The sequence below is a fragment of the Mustela lutreola genome, chromosome 5, assembly GCF_030435805.1.
Source record: "Mustela lutreola isolate mMusLut2 chromosome 5, mMusLut2.pri, whole genome shotgun sequence".
Classification (NCBI taxonomy): Eukaryota; Metazoa; Chordata; class Mammalia; order Carnivora; family Mustelidae; genus Mustela; species Mustela lutreola.
The window spans coordinates 11,089,358-11,106,591 of NC_081294.1; the positions used below are offsets into that span (position 1 = coordinate 11,089,358).

A 17,234-nucleotide genomic window follows, 5' to 3' on the forward strand; every position below is an offset into this window, starting at 1 on the left:
TCTACCTCCCTAAGGAGTGCTATTTTCCATCCATCCTTTATCTTACTTGGGTATGAATCACAACCGAATTCATTAAAACTCTCAAATCCTGAGCAGTTCAGAGTCAAGATTACCAATGGTCTAAATCTCTAAGATCTAATTGTATACTCCAGATTACTCACTTCAAACACTCAAGTGAACCAAGTAAATATGGAGAGAAATTTCTATGCAAACAGTATTAAAGGGTTATTAATCCTTACATTAAAATTACTGAAACACATGTGTACACAAGGTAGAGTGATATTTGAAAGACAGAATGCAAAAAACTCATATCTCAATGATACCCACATGATACCCTATCACCAAATATTTGAGAATGCTAGAGAATAAGAAATTATTTCCGAAAGAGCAAAGCCAAGCAATGGACCAAGGAAACATTCGGTTCATGAGTCTAACACTCCTGTGTCCAAAGCGTGAAGGCTTTGCTGGGAAGTGTCAGGTAGAAGTGTTAGACTAGTATCTGACTGTGCTGTTTTACTTCTTTTTATGAATTAAATCCCTTCTCCATCTTAATCTGTCATCTCATTAAAGTATGGACACAACTAAGAGTTTCTAGTCCACATATGTTGGCACAATGATTTCCCAAGTAGATGATTATTCTGAAACTCAGCCTAATTTCCCCTGGACTCCAGAGCCGGTCGAGCTGTCAGCTGTGCGGCGAGGCTTGTCAGCAGCAAAGCTGAAACGTTCCGCAAGATCCGAGTGGCTAATTACATGTTGTGCTATTTTGTCCACTTGACGGTCTCAGACACATCCCACAAACAGGGGATAATGAAATAAAAAAGGGATTATACATGCTGTGGCAGAGGAGAAAATTACAACAAGGATTTTTAACATTTAAATGATATGGGGGCTACTGCGGCATCTTAAAAATGAATTTCCCTTAAAAGTGTTTGTTACAATGTTTCCCGAATCTCAGGGGAGCGACGGATGGACTTCTTACCTGTTGCTCAGAAGGGAGCCCAGCAGCATCAAGCTGTCCTCCATGCTGGCGATGATTTCTGCGGTGCTGTCTCCCCGTAAGAGGAGCTCTCCACGGGCTTTAAAGCTGCCAAAGGTGAATGCTTTGCTGTCCCACTCGTTCATCACCTGCTTCAGCTTCTGTTCAATGTCCCTCTCTTTCACTGCACTGATGCAGATGTCCTATTAAAATTGCAAGCTCTCGTTGGATCACACGAAAGTCACACATCCTTCGTCAACAGTCCAGATTCAGCAAAGGTCCTAACCTCACTATTTGCCTCGTACGTTCCTATACTTTTTTTCCAGCTATAAAATGCAATATAAGAAATGGAGCATGTATATGAAGATACACAATTAGGGAAAGAGATGAAGATGGAGCTATTACTAAACAACAGAACCTTAAGTTGGAAAACTTCCCATCAAACTCTACCAGAAAGAAAGATGACAGAAAAGACATGCAACAATGGAATGCTATTCAGCCATGAGAAAGGACATCCTGCCATTGGCAACAACATAGACAGAACTTGAGGGCATTAGGCTGAGACAAGTCAGACAGAGACAAATACTCTATGATATCCCTTACATGTGGAATCCGAAAACACCAAACTCAAAAAAGAACCAAGGGGGAGGAGCCAAGATGGCGGAGAAGTAGCAGGCCCAGACTACTTCAGCTAGCCGGAGATCAGCTAGATAGCTTATCTAAAGATTGCAAACACCTGAAAATCCATCGGCAGATCGAAGAGAAGGAAAGCAATTCTGGAAACAGAAAACAACCACTTTCTGAAAGGTAGGACCGGCGGAGAAGTGAATCGAAAGCGACGGGAAGATAGACCCCGGGGGGAGGGGCCGGCTCCCGGCAAGCGGCGGAGCAACCGCACACAAAATCAGGACTTTTAAAAGTCTGTTCCGCTGAGGGACATCGCTCCAGAGGCTAAACCGGGGCGAAGCCCACGCGAGGTCAGCGTGGCCTCAGGTCCCGCAGGGTCATAGAAGGACCGGGGGTGTCTGAGTGTCGCAGAGCTTGCGGGTATTGGAACGGGAAAGCCGGCTACAGAGACAGAGCCGACAGTAAGCTCGCAGCTCGGTGTTACCTTGAACCGGTCGCAGGCTCGGTGAGCTCGGAGCGCGGCCGGAGGTCAGGCAGACGGGAGTAACTGGGCGCTGTTCTCTGAGGGCGCCCTGAGGAGTGCGGCCCTGGGCTCTCGGCTCCTCTGGGCCGGAGACCAGGAGGCCGCCATTTGTATTCCCGTCCTCTGGAACTCTACCGAAAGCGCTCAGGGAACAAAAGCTCCTGAAAGCAAACCCGAGCGGATTACTCACCCCGGCCCCGGGTAAGGGCGGTGTAATTCCGCCTGGGGCAAAGACACTTGAGAATCACTACACCAGGCCCCTCCCCCAGAAGATCAACAAGAAATCCAGCCGAGACCAAGTTCACCTACCAAGGAGTGCGGTTTCAATACCAAGGAGAGCAGCAGAATTCCAGAGGAGGAGAAAGCCAAGCACGGAACTCATGGCTTTTTTCCTGTGATTTTTTTTAGTCTTGCAGTTAATTTAATTTTTTCTTTTTCTTTTTTTTTTTTTTTTTTTCTCGCCTTCGGGTAAAATTTTTTTTTAACTGTTACCTTTTTCTTTTTTAACGATTTTTTACTAGTTTATCTAATATATATATTTTTTCTTTTTTACATTTTTCTTAGGTATTTTCTTTTTTAAAAAAATTCTTTTCTTTTCTTTTCTTTTTTTTTTTCTTTTCTTTTTGTTTTTTTTTTCTTTCTTCCTTTTTGAACCTCTTTTTATCCCCTTTCTCCCCACTCACGATTTTGGATCTCTTCTAATTTGGTTAAAGCATATTTTCCTGGGGTTGTTGCCACCCTTTTAGTATTTTACTTGCCCCTTCATTTACTCTTATCTGGACAAAATGACAAGACGGAAAAATTCAACACAAAAAAAAGAACAAGAGGCAGTACCGAAGGCTGGGGACCTAATCAATACAGACATCGGTAATATGTCAGATCTAGAGTTCAGAATGACAATTCTCAAGGTTCTAGCCGGGCTCGAAAAAGGCATGGAAGATATTAGAGAAACCCTCTCGAGAGATATAAAAGCCCTTTCTGGAGAAATAAAAGAACTAAAATCTAACCAAGGTGAAATCAAAAAAGCTATTAATGAGGTGCAATCAAAAATGGAGGCTCTAACTGCTAGGATAAATGAGGCAGAAGAAAGAATTAGTGATATAGAAGACCAAATGACAGAGAATAAAGAAGCTGAGCAAAAGAGGGACAAACAGCTACTGGACCACGAGGGGAGAATTCGAGAGATAAGTGACACCATAAGACGAAACAACATTAGAATAATTGGGATTCCAGAAGAAGAAGAAAGTGAGAGGGGAGCAGAAGGTATACTGGAGAGAATTATTGGGGAGAATTTCCCCAATATGGCAAAGGGAACGAGCATCAAAATTCAGGAGGTTCAGAGAACGCCCCTCAAAATCAATAAGAATAGGCCCACACCCCGTCACCTAATAGTAAAATTTACAAGTCTCAGTGACAAAGAGAAAATCCTGAAAGCAGCCCGGGAAAAGAAGTCTGTAACATACAATGGTAAAAATATTAGATTGGCAGCTGACTTATCCACAGAGACCTGGCAGGCCAGAAAGAGCTGGCATGATATTTTCAGAGCACTAAACGAGAAAAACATGCAGCCAAGAATACTATATCCAGCTAGGCTATCATTGAAAATAGAAGGAGAGATTAAAAGCTTCCAGGACAAACAACAACTGAAAGAATTTGCAAATACCAAACCAGCTCTACAGGAAATCTTGAAAGGGGTCCTCTAAGCAAAGAGAGAGCCTACAAGTGGTAGATCAGAAAGGAACAGAGACCATATACAGTAACAGTCACCTTACGGGCAATACAATGGCACTAAATTCATATCTCTCAATAGTTACCCTGAATGTGAATGGGCTAAATGCCCCTGTCAAAAGACACAGGGTATCAGAATGGATAAAAAAACAAAACCCATCTATATGTTGCCTCCAAGAAACACATTTTAAGCCCGAAGACACCTCCAGATTTAAAGTGAGGGGGTGGAAAAGAATTTACCATGCTAATGGACATCAGAAGAAAGCAGGAGTGGCAATCCTTATATCAGATCAATTAGATTTTAAGCCAAAGACTATAATAAGAGATGAGGAAGGACACTATATCATACTCAAAGGGTCTGTCCAACAAGAAGATTTAACAATTTTAAATATCTATGCCCCCAATGTGGGAGCAGCCAACTATATAAACCAATTAATAACAAAATCAAAGAAACACATCAACAATAATACAATAATAGTAGGGGACTTTAACACTCCCCTCACTGAAATGGACAGGTCATCCAAGCAAAAGATCAGCAAGGAAATAAAGGCCTTACACGACACACTGGACCAGATGGACATCACAGATATATTCAGAATATTTCATCCCAAAGCAACAGAATACACATTCTTCTCTAGTGCACATGGAACATTCTCCAGAATAGATCACATCCTCGGTCCTAAATCAGGACTCAACCGGTATCAAAAGATTGGGATCATTCCCTGCATATTTTCAGACCACAATGCTCTAAAGCTAGAACTCAACCACAAAAGGAAGTTTGGAAAGAACCCAAATACATGGAGACTAAACAGTATCCTTCTAAAGAATGAATGGGTCAACCGGGAAATTAAAGAAGAATTGAAAAAAATCATGGAAACAAATGATAATGAAAATACAACGGTTCAAAATCTGTGGGACACAACAAAGGCAGTCCTGAGAGGAAAATATATAGCGGTACAAGCCTTTCTCAAGAAACAAGAAAGGTCTCAGGTACACAACCTAACCCTACACCTAAAGGAGCTGGAGAAAGAACAAGAAAGAAACCCTAAGCCCAGCAGGAGAAGAGAAATCATAAAGATCAGAGCAGAAATCAATGAAATAGAAACCAAAAAAACAATAGAACAAATCAACGAAACTAGGAGCTGGTTCTTTGAAAGAATTAATAAAATTGATAAACCCCTGGCCCGACTTATCAAAAAGAAAAGAGAAAGGACCCAAATAAATAAAATCATGAATGAAAGAGGAGAGATCACAACTAACACCAAAGAAATACAAACTATTATAAGAACATACTATGAGCAACTCTATGGCAATAAATTTGACAATCTGGAAGAAATGGATGCATTCCTAGAAACATATAAACTACCACAACTGAACCAGGAAGAAGTAGAAAGCCTGAACAGACCCATAACCAGTAAGGAGATTGAAACAGTCATTAAAAATCTCCAAACAAACAAAAGCCCAGGGCCAGACGGCTTCCCGGGGGAATTCTACCAAACATTTAAAGAAGAACTAATTCCTATTCTCCTGAAACTGTTCCAAAAAATAGAAATGGAAGGAAAACTTCCAAACTCATTTTATGAGGCCAGCATCACCTTGATCCCAAAACCAGACAAGGATCCCACCAAAAAAGAGAGCTATAGACCGATATCCTTGATGAACACAGATGCGAAAATACTCAACAAAATACTAGCCAATAGGATTCAACAGTACATTAAAAAGATTATTCACCATGACCAAGTGGGATTTATTCCAGGGCTGCAAGGTTGGTTCAACATCCGCAAATCAGTCAATGTGATACAACACATCAATAAAAGAAAGAACAAGAACCATATGATACTCTCAATAGATGCTGAAAAAGCATTTGACAAAGTACAACATCCCTTCCTGATCAAAACTCTTCAAAGTGTAGGGATAGAGGGCACATACCTCAATATCATCAAAGCCATCTATGAAAAACCCACCGCAAATATCATTCTCAATGGAGAAAAACTGAAAGCTTTTCCGCTAAGGTCAGGAACACGGCAGGGATGTCCATTATCACCACTGCTATTCAACATCGTACTAGAGGTCCTAGCCTCAGCAATCAGACAACAAAAGGAAATTAAAGGCATCCAAATCGGCAAAGAAGAAGTCAAATTATCACTCTTCGCAGATGATATGATACTATATGTGGAAAACCCAAAAGACTCCACTCCAAAACTGCTAGAACTTATACAGGAATTCAGTAAAGTGTCGGGATATAAAATCAATGCACAGAAATCAGTTGCATTTCTCTACACGAACAGCAAGACAGAAGAAAGAGATATTAAGGAGTCAATCCCATTTACAATTGCATCCAAAACCATAAGATACCTAGGAATAAACCTAACCAAAGAGACACAGAATCTATACTCAGAAAACTATAAAGTACTCATGGAAGAAATTGAGGAAGACACAAAGAAATGGAAAAATGTTCCATGCTCCTGGATTGGAAGAATAAATATTGTGAAAATGTCTATGCTACCTAAAGCAATCTACACATTTAATGCAATTCCTATCAAAGTACCATCCATCTTTTTCAAAGAAATGGAACAAATAATGCTAAAATTTATATGGAACCAGAAAAGACCTCGAATAGCCAAAGGGATATTGAAAAAGAAAGCCAACGTTGGTGGCATCACAATTCCGGACTTCAGGCTCTATTACAAAGCTGTCATCATCAAGACAGCATGGTACTGGCACAAAAACAGACACATAGATCAATGGAACAGAATAGAGAGCCCAGAAATAGACCCTCAACTCTATGGTCAACTAATCTTCGACAAAGCAGGAAAGAATGTCCAATGGAAAAAAGACAGCCTTTTCAATAAATGGTGCTGGGAAAATTGGACAGCCACATGCAGAAAAATGAAATTGGACCATTCCCTTACACCACACACAAAAATAGACTCAAAATGGATGAAGGACCTCAATGTACGAAAGGAATCCATCAAAATCCTTGAGGAGAACACGGGCAGCAACCTCTTCGACCTCTGCCGCAGCAACACCTTCCTAGGAACAACGCAAAAGGCAAGGGAAGCAAGGGAAAAAATGAACTACTGGGATTTCATCAAGATCAAAAGCTTTTGCACAGCAAAGGAAACAGTTAACAAAATCAAAAGACAACTGACAGAATGGGAGAAGATATTTGCAAACGACATATCAGATAAAGGACTAGTGTCCAGAATCTATAAAGAACTTAGCAAACTCAACACCCAAAGAACAAATAATCCAATCAAGAAATGGGCAGAGGACATGAATAGACATTTCTGCAAAGAAGACATCCAGGTGGCGAACAGACACATGAAAAAGTGCTCCATATCACTCGGCATCAGGGAAATACAAATCAAAACCACAATGCGATATCACCTCACACCAGTCAGAATGGCTAAAATCAACAAGTCAGGAAATGACAGATGCTGGCGAGGATGCGGAGAAAGGGGAACCCTCCTACACTGTTGGTGGGAATGCAAGCTGGTGCAGCCACTCTGGAAAACAGCATGGAGGTTCCTCAAAATGTTGAAAATAGAACTGCCCTATGACCCAGCAATTGCACTATTGGGTATTTACCCTAAAGATACAAATGTAGTGATCCAAAGGGGCACGTGCACCCGAATGTTTATAGCAGCAATGTCCACAATAGCCAAACTATGGAAAGAACCTAGATGTCCATCAACAGATGAATGGATCAAGAAGATGTGGTATATATACACAATGGAATACTATGCAGCCATCAAAAGAAATGAAATCTTGCCATTTGCGACAACATGGATGGAACTAGAGCGTATCATGCTTAGCGAAATAAGTCAAGCAGAGAAAGACAACTATCATATGATCTCCCTGATATGAGGAAGTGGTGATACAACATGGAGGCTTAAGTGGGTAGAAGAAGAATAAATGAAACAAGATGGGATTGGGAGGGAGACAAACCATAAGTGACTCTTAATCTCACAAAACAAACTGAGGGTTGCCGGGGGGAGGGGGTTTGGGAGAAGGGAGTGGGATTATGGACATTGGGGAGGGTATGTGATTTGGTGAGTGCTGTGAAGTGTGTAAACCTGGTGATTCACAGACCTGTACCCCTGGGGATAAAAATATATGTTTATAAAAAATAAAAAAAATTAAAGTCTAAAAAAAAAAAAAGAAAAAAAAAAAGAACCAAGGGGAATGGTAGTTACCAGAGGCTGGAGGAGGGGCAATAGGACAGATGTGTTTTGTTTTGTTTTGTTTTGTTTTTAAAGATTTTATTTATTTGATAGAGAGAGATCACAAGTAGGCAGAAAGGCAGGCAGAGAGGGAGAGAGGAGGAAGCAGGCTCGCCGCTGAGCAGAGAGCCCGATGCAGGGCTCGATCCCAGGACCCTGAGATCATGACCTGAGCTGAAGGCAGAGGCTTTAAACCCACTGAGCCACCCAGGCACCCCAATAGGACAGATGTTTAAGGGTATATACTTGCAACCAGTAGATGAATAAGGCCTGGAGATCCAATACACAGGATAGGGATTATAGAGAACAAAACTCTATTGCAAATATTAAACTTTCTAATAGATTAGAGCTTAACTGCTACCACTGCTAGATGAAATGGTAACTATGTGGCCAACAGAGGTGTTAGCTAAAGGCACAGTGACAATCATGCAGCAATATCAGTGTATCTACTCAATACATTATATACCTTAAACTTATACAATGTTATATGTCAATTATATCTCCATTTGGATAAAAATAGATCATGTAAAAACCTTTTAAATTTTGAAACTCTAATCAAAGACTCAAAGTTTACTGTATATCTGACTTAACCGTAGAGCCAAATCGGTGCAGTATGAGAGGAGGAATTAACAGAAACCTGACTATCCCAGGCTCCTCTGCAGCCACATTTATTTCTGGACTATGAGCCAAGCCCTGTCCTTCCCCTCTCCTCCTCTCATGCTGCACTCCCTCTCTGGGTGAGCTCTTCTATGCCCATAGCCTGTAACCTTTTGTGTCTCCATATAAGACCCATATCCATTTGCCAACTGGGCCTCTGTACTTGGATCTATCTAGAGAATCCCAAACACAGTCTGTAAAATATCAGATTCATGCCCTAAGTTCTCTGCACCTTGTCATCCAACTGATCTCCTTCCAATAATTCCCCATCTCACTGATTAGCACACTCAGCCACTGAGATTTCTCAGCAGGAAATCTAGGGTTCCTCCTTAACCCTTCCCATTTTTTCTCCTACCATGTTCCCCCGCTCACCAAATTCTACCCAGCTTTGCCTTCTAAAGATCTTCTCAATCTTCTCTCTCCTCTCCAGCTTCACTGCTTGCCCTCTCGCCCAAGATACCATTATCTCTTGTCTGAGATATTCTTATAGCCCTCAGTAGACTGTCCCATCATTCCCACTGGCCCTCCCCCAATCCTTTCTCCATGCATTTACCACAGCGGTCTTTACAAAATGCAAACCCAACCATGTCATCTCTGCTCAAAATATGTCTCCCAGATGGCTCCCCATGGGCCCAAAGACCAAATTATGCTGGCTTTCCTCTAGTTTCTCAAACACACCTCAGACCTTTTACACATGCTGTCTTACCTGCCTGACACTGACTTCTGGCACTTTCCAAACCTCTCCCTGCCCTACCACAGAAGCTCATGGACACGTACTCCCCAGCAGTCATGGACATGCACTCCAGCATTCCCTACTTTAACACTCCCCACCCCCAAAGAGGTTAAGCTTATTATTATAGTCTGTCCTAGTGCAGATACTTTTACTTTAATGGTATTTACCCCATCTTGTAACTATACGTTTATTTGGATAACTATTTCACTACACAAATTATTAATGATCTGTGAATGCAGGAATGTATCCTTATGTTCCCCGCACTTAACACAGAACCTGTCATGTAAACATTTGTTGAAGGAAGGAAGAGCTGAATGCCCTGAAAAGCATTTTAATTCACTTAATATGGTTTCCTGATCCAACATTCTGTAATGTAGGAACACTATCAAAATAAACCCTATGGGACCTTCCAATCCCCCCACTGCATCATACTTTCTATCAACTGTACCTCTATTTCTTCCTTGTATTTCAGAAGAGGTGCCTCCATGATATTTCTCAATTTAAAGGCTTCATTCCCCACATCCAGACTATGCCCAGTGAGAGCAGCTATCCTTTCCCAGTGCCTCTCCATCATAGCCTTACTGGCCATGTGCTCCAGGAGTGGGCAACATTCACTGAAGTCATCAATGGTCTTCTTCAGATCCAAGAAAGCCTGCCAGTCCTTCAAGGCTCGGGGCAGCTTCCGACACCTGTGAAGTGAACACCATGAGCAGTTATTCAAAGATGAGCCTGACTGTACCTCATCCAAGACTCTCTCCTAGCATTTCTATCAAAAACAGTCATTTTGAATATTTACCACATTTTCAAATCTCAGGACTGAGAGGATATCTGTTAATATAACAAACTTATACATTATAGAAGATTGTTCCTCCCAATGAGGAAAGATTTTTTTCAATTTTCTCATAAAAATTAACTAGAAAAAAAAGGCATTATTTTAAAGGATAGAGGTACCTCCCAATTCAACTCAATTCTACTAACAGGTATTAAGAGCCTTCTAAGTACAAAGCACAACAGAGTGTATCAGGCTGTCAACCAAAAAAAAAAAAAAAAAAAAAAAGTAACAAATGACCCTCTATTTTCATTGGGTTCAACACTTAAAAGAATAAAGAAAAATCAAGGGGCTCCTGTTTTTATTATAGGAAGTCATCTCACATAAACTTCAAATGTTGGTAAGTATAACATAAATAGAGATCATCTCCCTTCAAGATGCAGAAAAGCCCTGGACCAGATTCATCCAGGTTTAAATGATGTGCTTGTCTCACCACGCACACACAGGGGTAATTAATAAATAGTGTCTGACAGGGGTGATGTCAACAGACAACAGCAAGGCAGCACGAGATGTGCTTGCAAAACATCTGGGGGTGAGAAGAGAACTTGACAACCTATCAAAAAAAGAAAGCATTTGAGATTCAATAGCTCTGGGTGTGCTAAACATTTAATTTCTCACCTGTTCTGGAACTCTGAAAGTTCACTGTTGATTTTTTCAATATTCACTTCTGACCAAAGGATATCATGATAGCTATTTACAGTTTCTATGACGGTGTTGTATAGAGTATATATTTTCTGTAGAAGATTTAATTGCTTCTTTATTTCAAGAAGCTGAGGATACTGAGTAACTGGCAGCCCAAAAAGCTCCTCTCCTCCGGTATAGGTGATATATTTCCGATAGATATTATCAAATTGATTCTAAAGAAAACATAAGAGGAAACTCATCGAGACGACTGACACATGAATAAACATGTAAATTTCAAAAGCTTGGCAAAGAAGCAAACATGTATGATCTCTGAGCACAGACAAGTAAGAATAGTAAATAACTATAGCTAACTACATAGAAACTAACTCCAATTATAATCATCCCAAATCACATTGTTAAAAACATTCCACAATAGGCCTTTCTATATTAAGGGGGGAAATGTATGTGTCCAAAACACCTTAAGGTTTTGGTTGTTTAGGAGGCCATAGAAACTAAAAAGATTACCTGAAACATGATAAGCCTATCACTGGCTTCCTGGGGTTTCAAGCCACTGGCCATTGGACCATTCTGAAACAAAAAGTTAAACATAAAATAGAATAAAGTGTTGCCTATGGGTTTTTTGTGCATCAAAGTTAGCTTTCATGCATGTCACATCAATGACAGGAAACTTCATTTTTTAATTGTAGAAAAGGACTCAGGAAAGTGTCTCATTTGGAAATATTTTCAAGTCTAAAAAAATCACAACTTCCAAATAATACCACAACAAATACCACAACTTCTAAATTTCAAGAAATTTTGAAAATTAAAAACTAATACTATTCATTTCTTAGGTGACACAGGCAAAGAAATGTCAATAAGCACTCGCTAAGAAGCCCATATATCTGGTTTTCAATTAAAACACTAATGTGTTTTTACCATTCTCATATCTATTTGCAAAGTGACCTATAACCTTAACATTCACAACAGGTTTTCCTACATTAAACACCTACAATGGGTAGATTTCTGCACTTCTTCATCCATGAAGTTAGTCCATGGATCCAATCTCATAACTTCACCAACTTTGTGGTTTGGTGTGTTTTTCCTATATAGTAGACACAAACTGTACCCTTTACGCTACATATTTCCTTTCTGTGGTATATTATAATTGGCTAGAAATGTGTCTTATTATACAGCATATTCCCAGTAGGAGAGTTGGCACTAAAACTCTTGAATAACTAAAACATGAACTCCATCTGTCTTGTTCACTGTCTTCAGCACCAAGGACAGTGCCTGGCACATGCGAGGAACTCTGCAGTATTTGTAGAACCAAGGAAAGCTATAGGTCTGTTGTAACTATATGTGAATAGCATTTGTCTACACAAGTTTAGAAAGTTATCAGACAACCTCAGGAACAGACCAATGACACAACATGGACAGCACTTCTTAAATTCTCTTTTTGTAGAGTGCTCTCATTAAAATAAAATTCCCACTCCTAGGGAATTTCATTAAACTTGACATAAATCTTTGAACATTTTGCATGCTCTGTTCGCTCTTCCCCAAAAACACAAACAGAAAAAGCTGGAGTTGTACCAAATCATAGTCCAGGTAGAACTGGTGACAGTCCTGGAGGAAGACCTCCACGGTGCTGATAAGTTCCTTCCGGAAACCAGGCTGCAGTGAGACTAATTCATTCTGAACTTCTCTGGCACGTGCCAGAAGCTTCTCCCAAGAATAACGCAGAGTATCAACTTTGTCCATCTCTTCCTTTGCTATCAGAAGCCCGTATTTGTTAAGCAGGGCATAGGATTCCTACACAAAAGAAGGAAAATTTAATTTCTGCCAGTCAGACGCACACACACACTCATTTTCTTTGATCTGTCAATTCCTCACAGATTTATTGTCTCTTTGCCTACAAAGCATAAAAACTGCCTGTCTTACTCTCATATGATCTCCCTGATATGAGGAAGTGGTGATGCAACATGGGGGCTTAAGTGGGTAGGAGAAGAATCAATGAAACAAGATGGGATCGGGAGGGAAACAAACCATAAGTGACTCTTAATCTCACAAAACAAACTGAGGGTTGCTTGGGGGAGGGGGGTTGGGAGAAGGGGGGGTGGGTTATGGACATTGGGGAGGATATGTGCTTTGGTGAGTGCTGTGAAGTGTGTTAACCTGGCAATTCACAGACCTGTACCCCTGGGGATAAAAATATATGCTTATAAAAAATAAAAAATTTTTTAAAAAACTGCCTGTCTTGCTCATTTTTTTAGTAATTTCATTACTAATAATTTCATTATTGGGCCTTTGCATATAAATAATAAAACTTTGGGTTTTCTCCTAATAATGTCTCATGTCAATTTAATTCTAAAATCATCTAGAACACCAAGAAGGGTAGAGGGTGAATTTTTCCTCCCCCACAGCTCCATCCAGGTCCTGTTAACCAGCTGGTATTCCTATCACAGCTGCTAGGAGGGAGTGCTGTCTGTGGAGATCATCGCTGCCTCTTTCCCTGCAAAATTGTTCTCCACTAAATGGGAGCCTCCTCAGGGGAAAATTATGGTCAATGATGAATTGACTTGTGGGTATAAAGGGCAGTCTTCCTTCCCTCAAGGTAGGACTGACTGTGTGATATATCTCATGCTCTAGAGTACCCCATGGGATCAAGCAGAAATCAGTCTACAGCTAGTATCACACCCTCTCTTAGCTACCCCTTGTGCAGAAATCCCCATCCCAGGCTCTACACTTAGGAAGCTTAGATGTCACATAAAGGACCAGAACTGACCCACAGAAGGTATCCTATAAAGTTAGATATCATCATTACCGAAACTGTTCTTCAGTTAGATATGTATCTATTTGTAAGTACAGTCCAAACCTAGACAATACTTCAGCTAATATCACTCAACATGTAAAGATAATTCCAAAATGAGCAAATGATTATCAGTTACCTCAATAGGTCCTACTTCAAAGTCAATGGAGATTTGCTGCTCCCTGATTTCTTTCAGTGCCGCCATAGTAATCCGAATATCATCTAGGTCTTTAATCTGACGATTCAGTTTCTTATTGAATTCTTCAACAAGTGTAAAAATGTTTTCCATCTCACTCCTGTATTTTTTGTTACAGTGACGGCCGATGAAAACCATCCAGGCCTTTGTCTCAGTAGTCAGAGTGAACTTCAAGTCAGCTGTAAAACCCAAATGTCCACAGATCAGTTTGAAAAATTTGAACCAGTAAGAAAAGACAAAGTGCTGTTGTTCACCAATAATAAATACCTTGCAATTTACCTTGTAGTACATAAGAGAATCAAACTGGAAAAAAAAAAAAAAAGATTTTCCTACTCATTATGTATTCATTCATTTTATAAAGCTTGTCTTACAACAATTTGGAACATTATTTTGAAATGCTAAAGAAAAAAGTACATTATCAAAACCATTGGAGATAAGCCTCAAATGTTTATCATTATTTATTAAAGGAAGGGTGAATTTTGATTCCAAATACAACATGCACACCCTCTTTCTCTGAATTAGCATTTACTTTCAAGGTCTAGCAGCAATGTGTTCAAAATAGTACAGAATATATAATTATGCAGAAGGGAATTAAAAACAAATCTACAAATTGGTCTTAAACTTAAAGCCCATAAAAGAAAAGTCAATCTTAATGATAGCTAGACTCTCTGGAATACTAATCTAGGTAAAGAGAGAGAACAATACTGTTGAATTTTTATGAGAGAAAATGAACCAACCTGTGTACAGAGCAACAGCACCCACACAGATGCACTCTGGCTCAGCATTAATTTCCTGCTCTAGCTTTTGGAAATAGAGAATCTGAGACTCAAATTCAGAGAGCAAGGGGTTTTTCGTAATAAACATTATAACCATTTCTTCTTTCTCTTTTTGCCAAATATGATTGTAACGTTTAAAGCAATCCATAGATGTAATAACTTCCTAGAATACAAATAACAGATTTGTGTTGAGAGGAAAGATGTGGAAATGGATGTATACATGAATGTTGGTCAACTGCTGTTGGTTCCCACAGGTCTGTTACAATCCTTAATTAGTGAGCTGTGTGAGTAGTTAGAAATGCCACAGAACTGGAACTAGGTACATCATGGACACAGTAAATCAAGAGCAGCAATGACAAAACTATTAGCTTTCCTAGCCAAAAGGAGAGGGGGGTCATTTCTAGAAACTGGAAAAAAAAAGTCCCTAAAGACTCTTTTGGATGAGAGCCTCTTGATTGGAGCTGGCCTTCCGTTCAGAAACCACAGTTGGAAATCATGCCACACCAAGGGTGCTATGGGAAAAATCTGAGGTCTGAGGTCACTCTCTTCCCCTCCCTCTTCTCCACACTACCACCAGCATCAGCCCTCCCCCATGACTTTCTCATTGGTCAAATCTATTGGAAGCCTCAGTGGAAATCTATTAATCTGTTCCCCAAGGTCAGAGGGCAGAGATAAGGTCTGGAGAGGCAAACAGAATATATCCAGCATCAAACTCCACTGGAAGGTTGCATGGAATCACATAAAATGTATACACCCATTGGATTAGGACTGGCATCTGTACAATATTAAATCTTCCCATCCAGGAACATAGTATATATTTCCAAATATTCTAATTTTTTTAATTACTTGTTAACTTACAGGAATCTTCATAGAGACTTCACATACTCTTTATCATGTATGTTCCTAGGTATTTTTCAATGAAAAGATTATTGTAAACAGGAGCTTTTTCCACTATTTTTATAACTGACTATGGATGGCATATAAGTTTTAAAAATTCATTTTTTTAAAAGACTTTATTTATTTATTTGACAGAGGGAGAGATCACAAGTAGGCAGAGCAGCAGACAGAGAGAGGAAGGGAAGCAGGCTCTCCACTGAGCAGAGAGCCCGATATGGGGCTCCATCCCAGGACCCTGAGATCATGACCCGAGCTGAAGGCAGAGGCTTTAACCCACTGAGCCACCCAGGCGCCCCCAAAATTCATTTTTTAATAAACAGTCCTCTTTGCTATAAAGTGTGCCTCTGTGAGATGAACCGGCTCACTCACATTAGGTAACCAGAGAAGAGGCTGACGTAATGAAGAAGTCACATCAGATGCTATTTTTCCCAGCATTTTGTTCTGTACCAGCTAAAGCAGCAGCCATGGAGGAGCACAATCTTGTGAGCCACGGTCCTTACACCACGCTTTCCTTTGGGGCCAATTTGGTCACCACTTCATTTCAACAATATCCTTTGCACAGTGCAACATGGTCTTTCTATATCGTTTCCTTGTTTCCGTAACAGCGTCTTCAACTTGTTCTCAGACCTACCCGTTCACCAAGTTTCCTTCACTTTCTGATAATGAAGTTCTTTACTTACTCTACCCTTATTAAATGGGTGGATATTTTACTGTGATTGTCATAGTTTTGTAACTACAGTGATTAACAAAATTTCCGGGTTTCGGCGATCTGCCTCAAGCCTGTTTTTCTCATAATCCATGTTAAATTAAACGTGCAACCTTGCACAAGAGGATTTTCAGGAATACACTCATTGTATTACAGCAGAGATGCCTACAATTTCAATTAACAACTAACTTAACTCTCATTGAGCCTTTTTTTTTTTTCAGATTAGCCTTGCAGATTTACATACCAGAAAATCATTATCTATAAATAATCATTGCTAATGTTTATACCTGTTGGGAATCAACTTTTCCTACTGACTTACAATTTCAGAGTTACATCTACATGAGAAAAAATTTTCTAAACTGAGATGGAATTAAAAATGCCATTACTGGGACACCTGGGTGGCTCCCTCAGTTAAGCATTTGCCTTCAGCTCAGGTCACAGTCCCAGAGCCCTGCGTTCGAGCCCTGCATCAGGCTCCCTGCTCAGTAGAGGAGTCTCGAGTCTCCCGATCTCTCTCCTGCTCCCCCTGCTTGTGCTCTCTCTCTGTCAAATAAATAAGTAAAATCTCTTTTTAAAAACGCCATTATTTGCAAAAAACATGACATTATTGACAGCATTCTCAATGGCCCAATCACTTCGGCAAATTTTACCTGTAAGAAAACCAAGCAGCTTCACCCCACTATTCCCCTCAGGCCGCTAAAATGTCTCTCCCAGCTTCAGGTTTAACTGCTACGGAGACGTCTCACTCATGAAAACACACAAAGCTAAGCTGCCACTACTTATCCCCACCAAAGCAGTCCCCTGGCCCAGGCTGAGATGTTGGCGTTCATACCCAGGAAGAAGTGCCACAGCATGGGACTTCACAAGCATATGATGTCTTGGCGAATGAATTACAGATTATCAAAGATGCCTGAATATGGGTAGAAA

At 40.2% G+C, this 17,234-nt stretch overlaps 1 protein-coding gene across 1 annotated transcript in view; it reads right to left on the reverse strand.

Moving 5' to 3' along the window:
- DNAH5 (dynein axonemal heavy chain 5) overlaps positions 1-17,234 on the reverse strand; it is a 223,165-nt gene that overhangs the window by 147,092 nt on the left and 58,839 nt on the right. The window contains exons 23-29 of the mRNA XM_059173668.1: positions 14,666-14,867; positions 13,872-14,107; positions 12,517-12,735; positions 11,452-11,514; positions 10,921-11,159; positions 9,922-10,162; positions 983-1,182 (exon numbers count right to left, since the gene is read on the reverse strand). Of these exons, the coding sequence (XP_059029651.1) occupies positions 983-1,182; positions 9,922-10,162; positions 10,921-11,159; positions 11,452-11,514; positions 12,517-12,735; positions 13,872-14,107; positions 14,666-14,867 (1,400 nt within the window). The remainder of the gene's footprint in view (positions 1-982; positions 1,183-9,921; positions 10,163-10,920; positions 11,160-11,451; positions 11,515-12,516; positions 12,736-13,871; positions 14,108-14,665; positions 14,868-17,234) is intronic.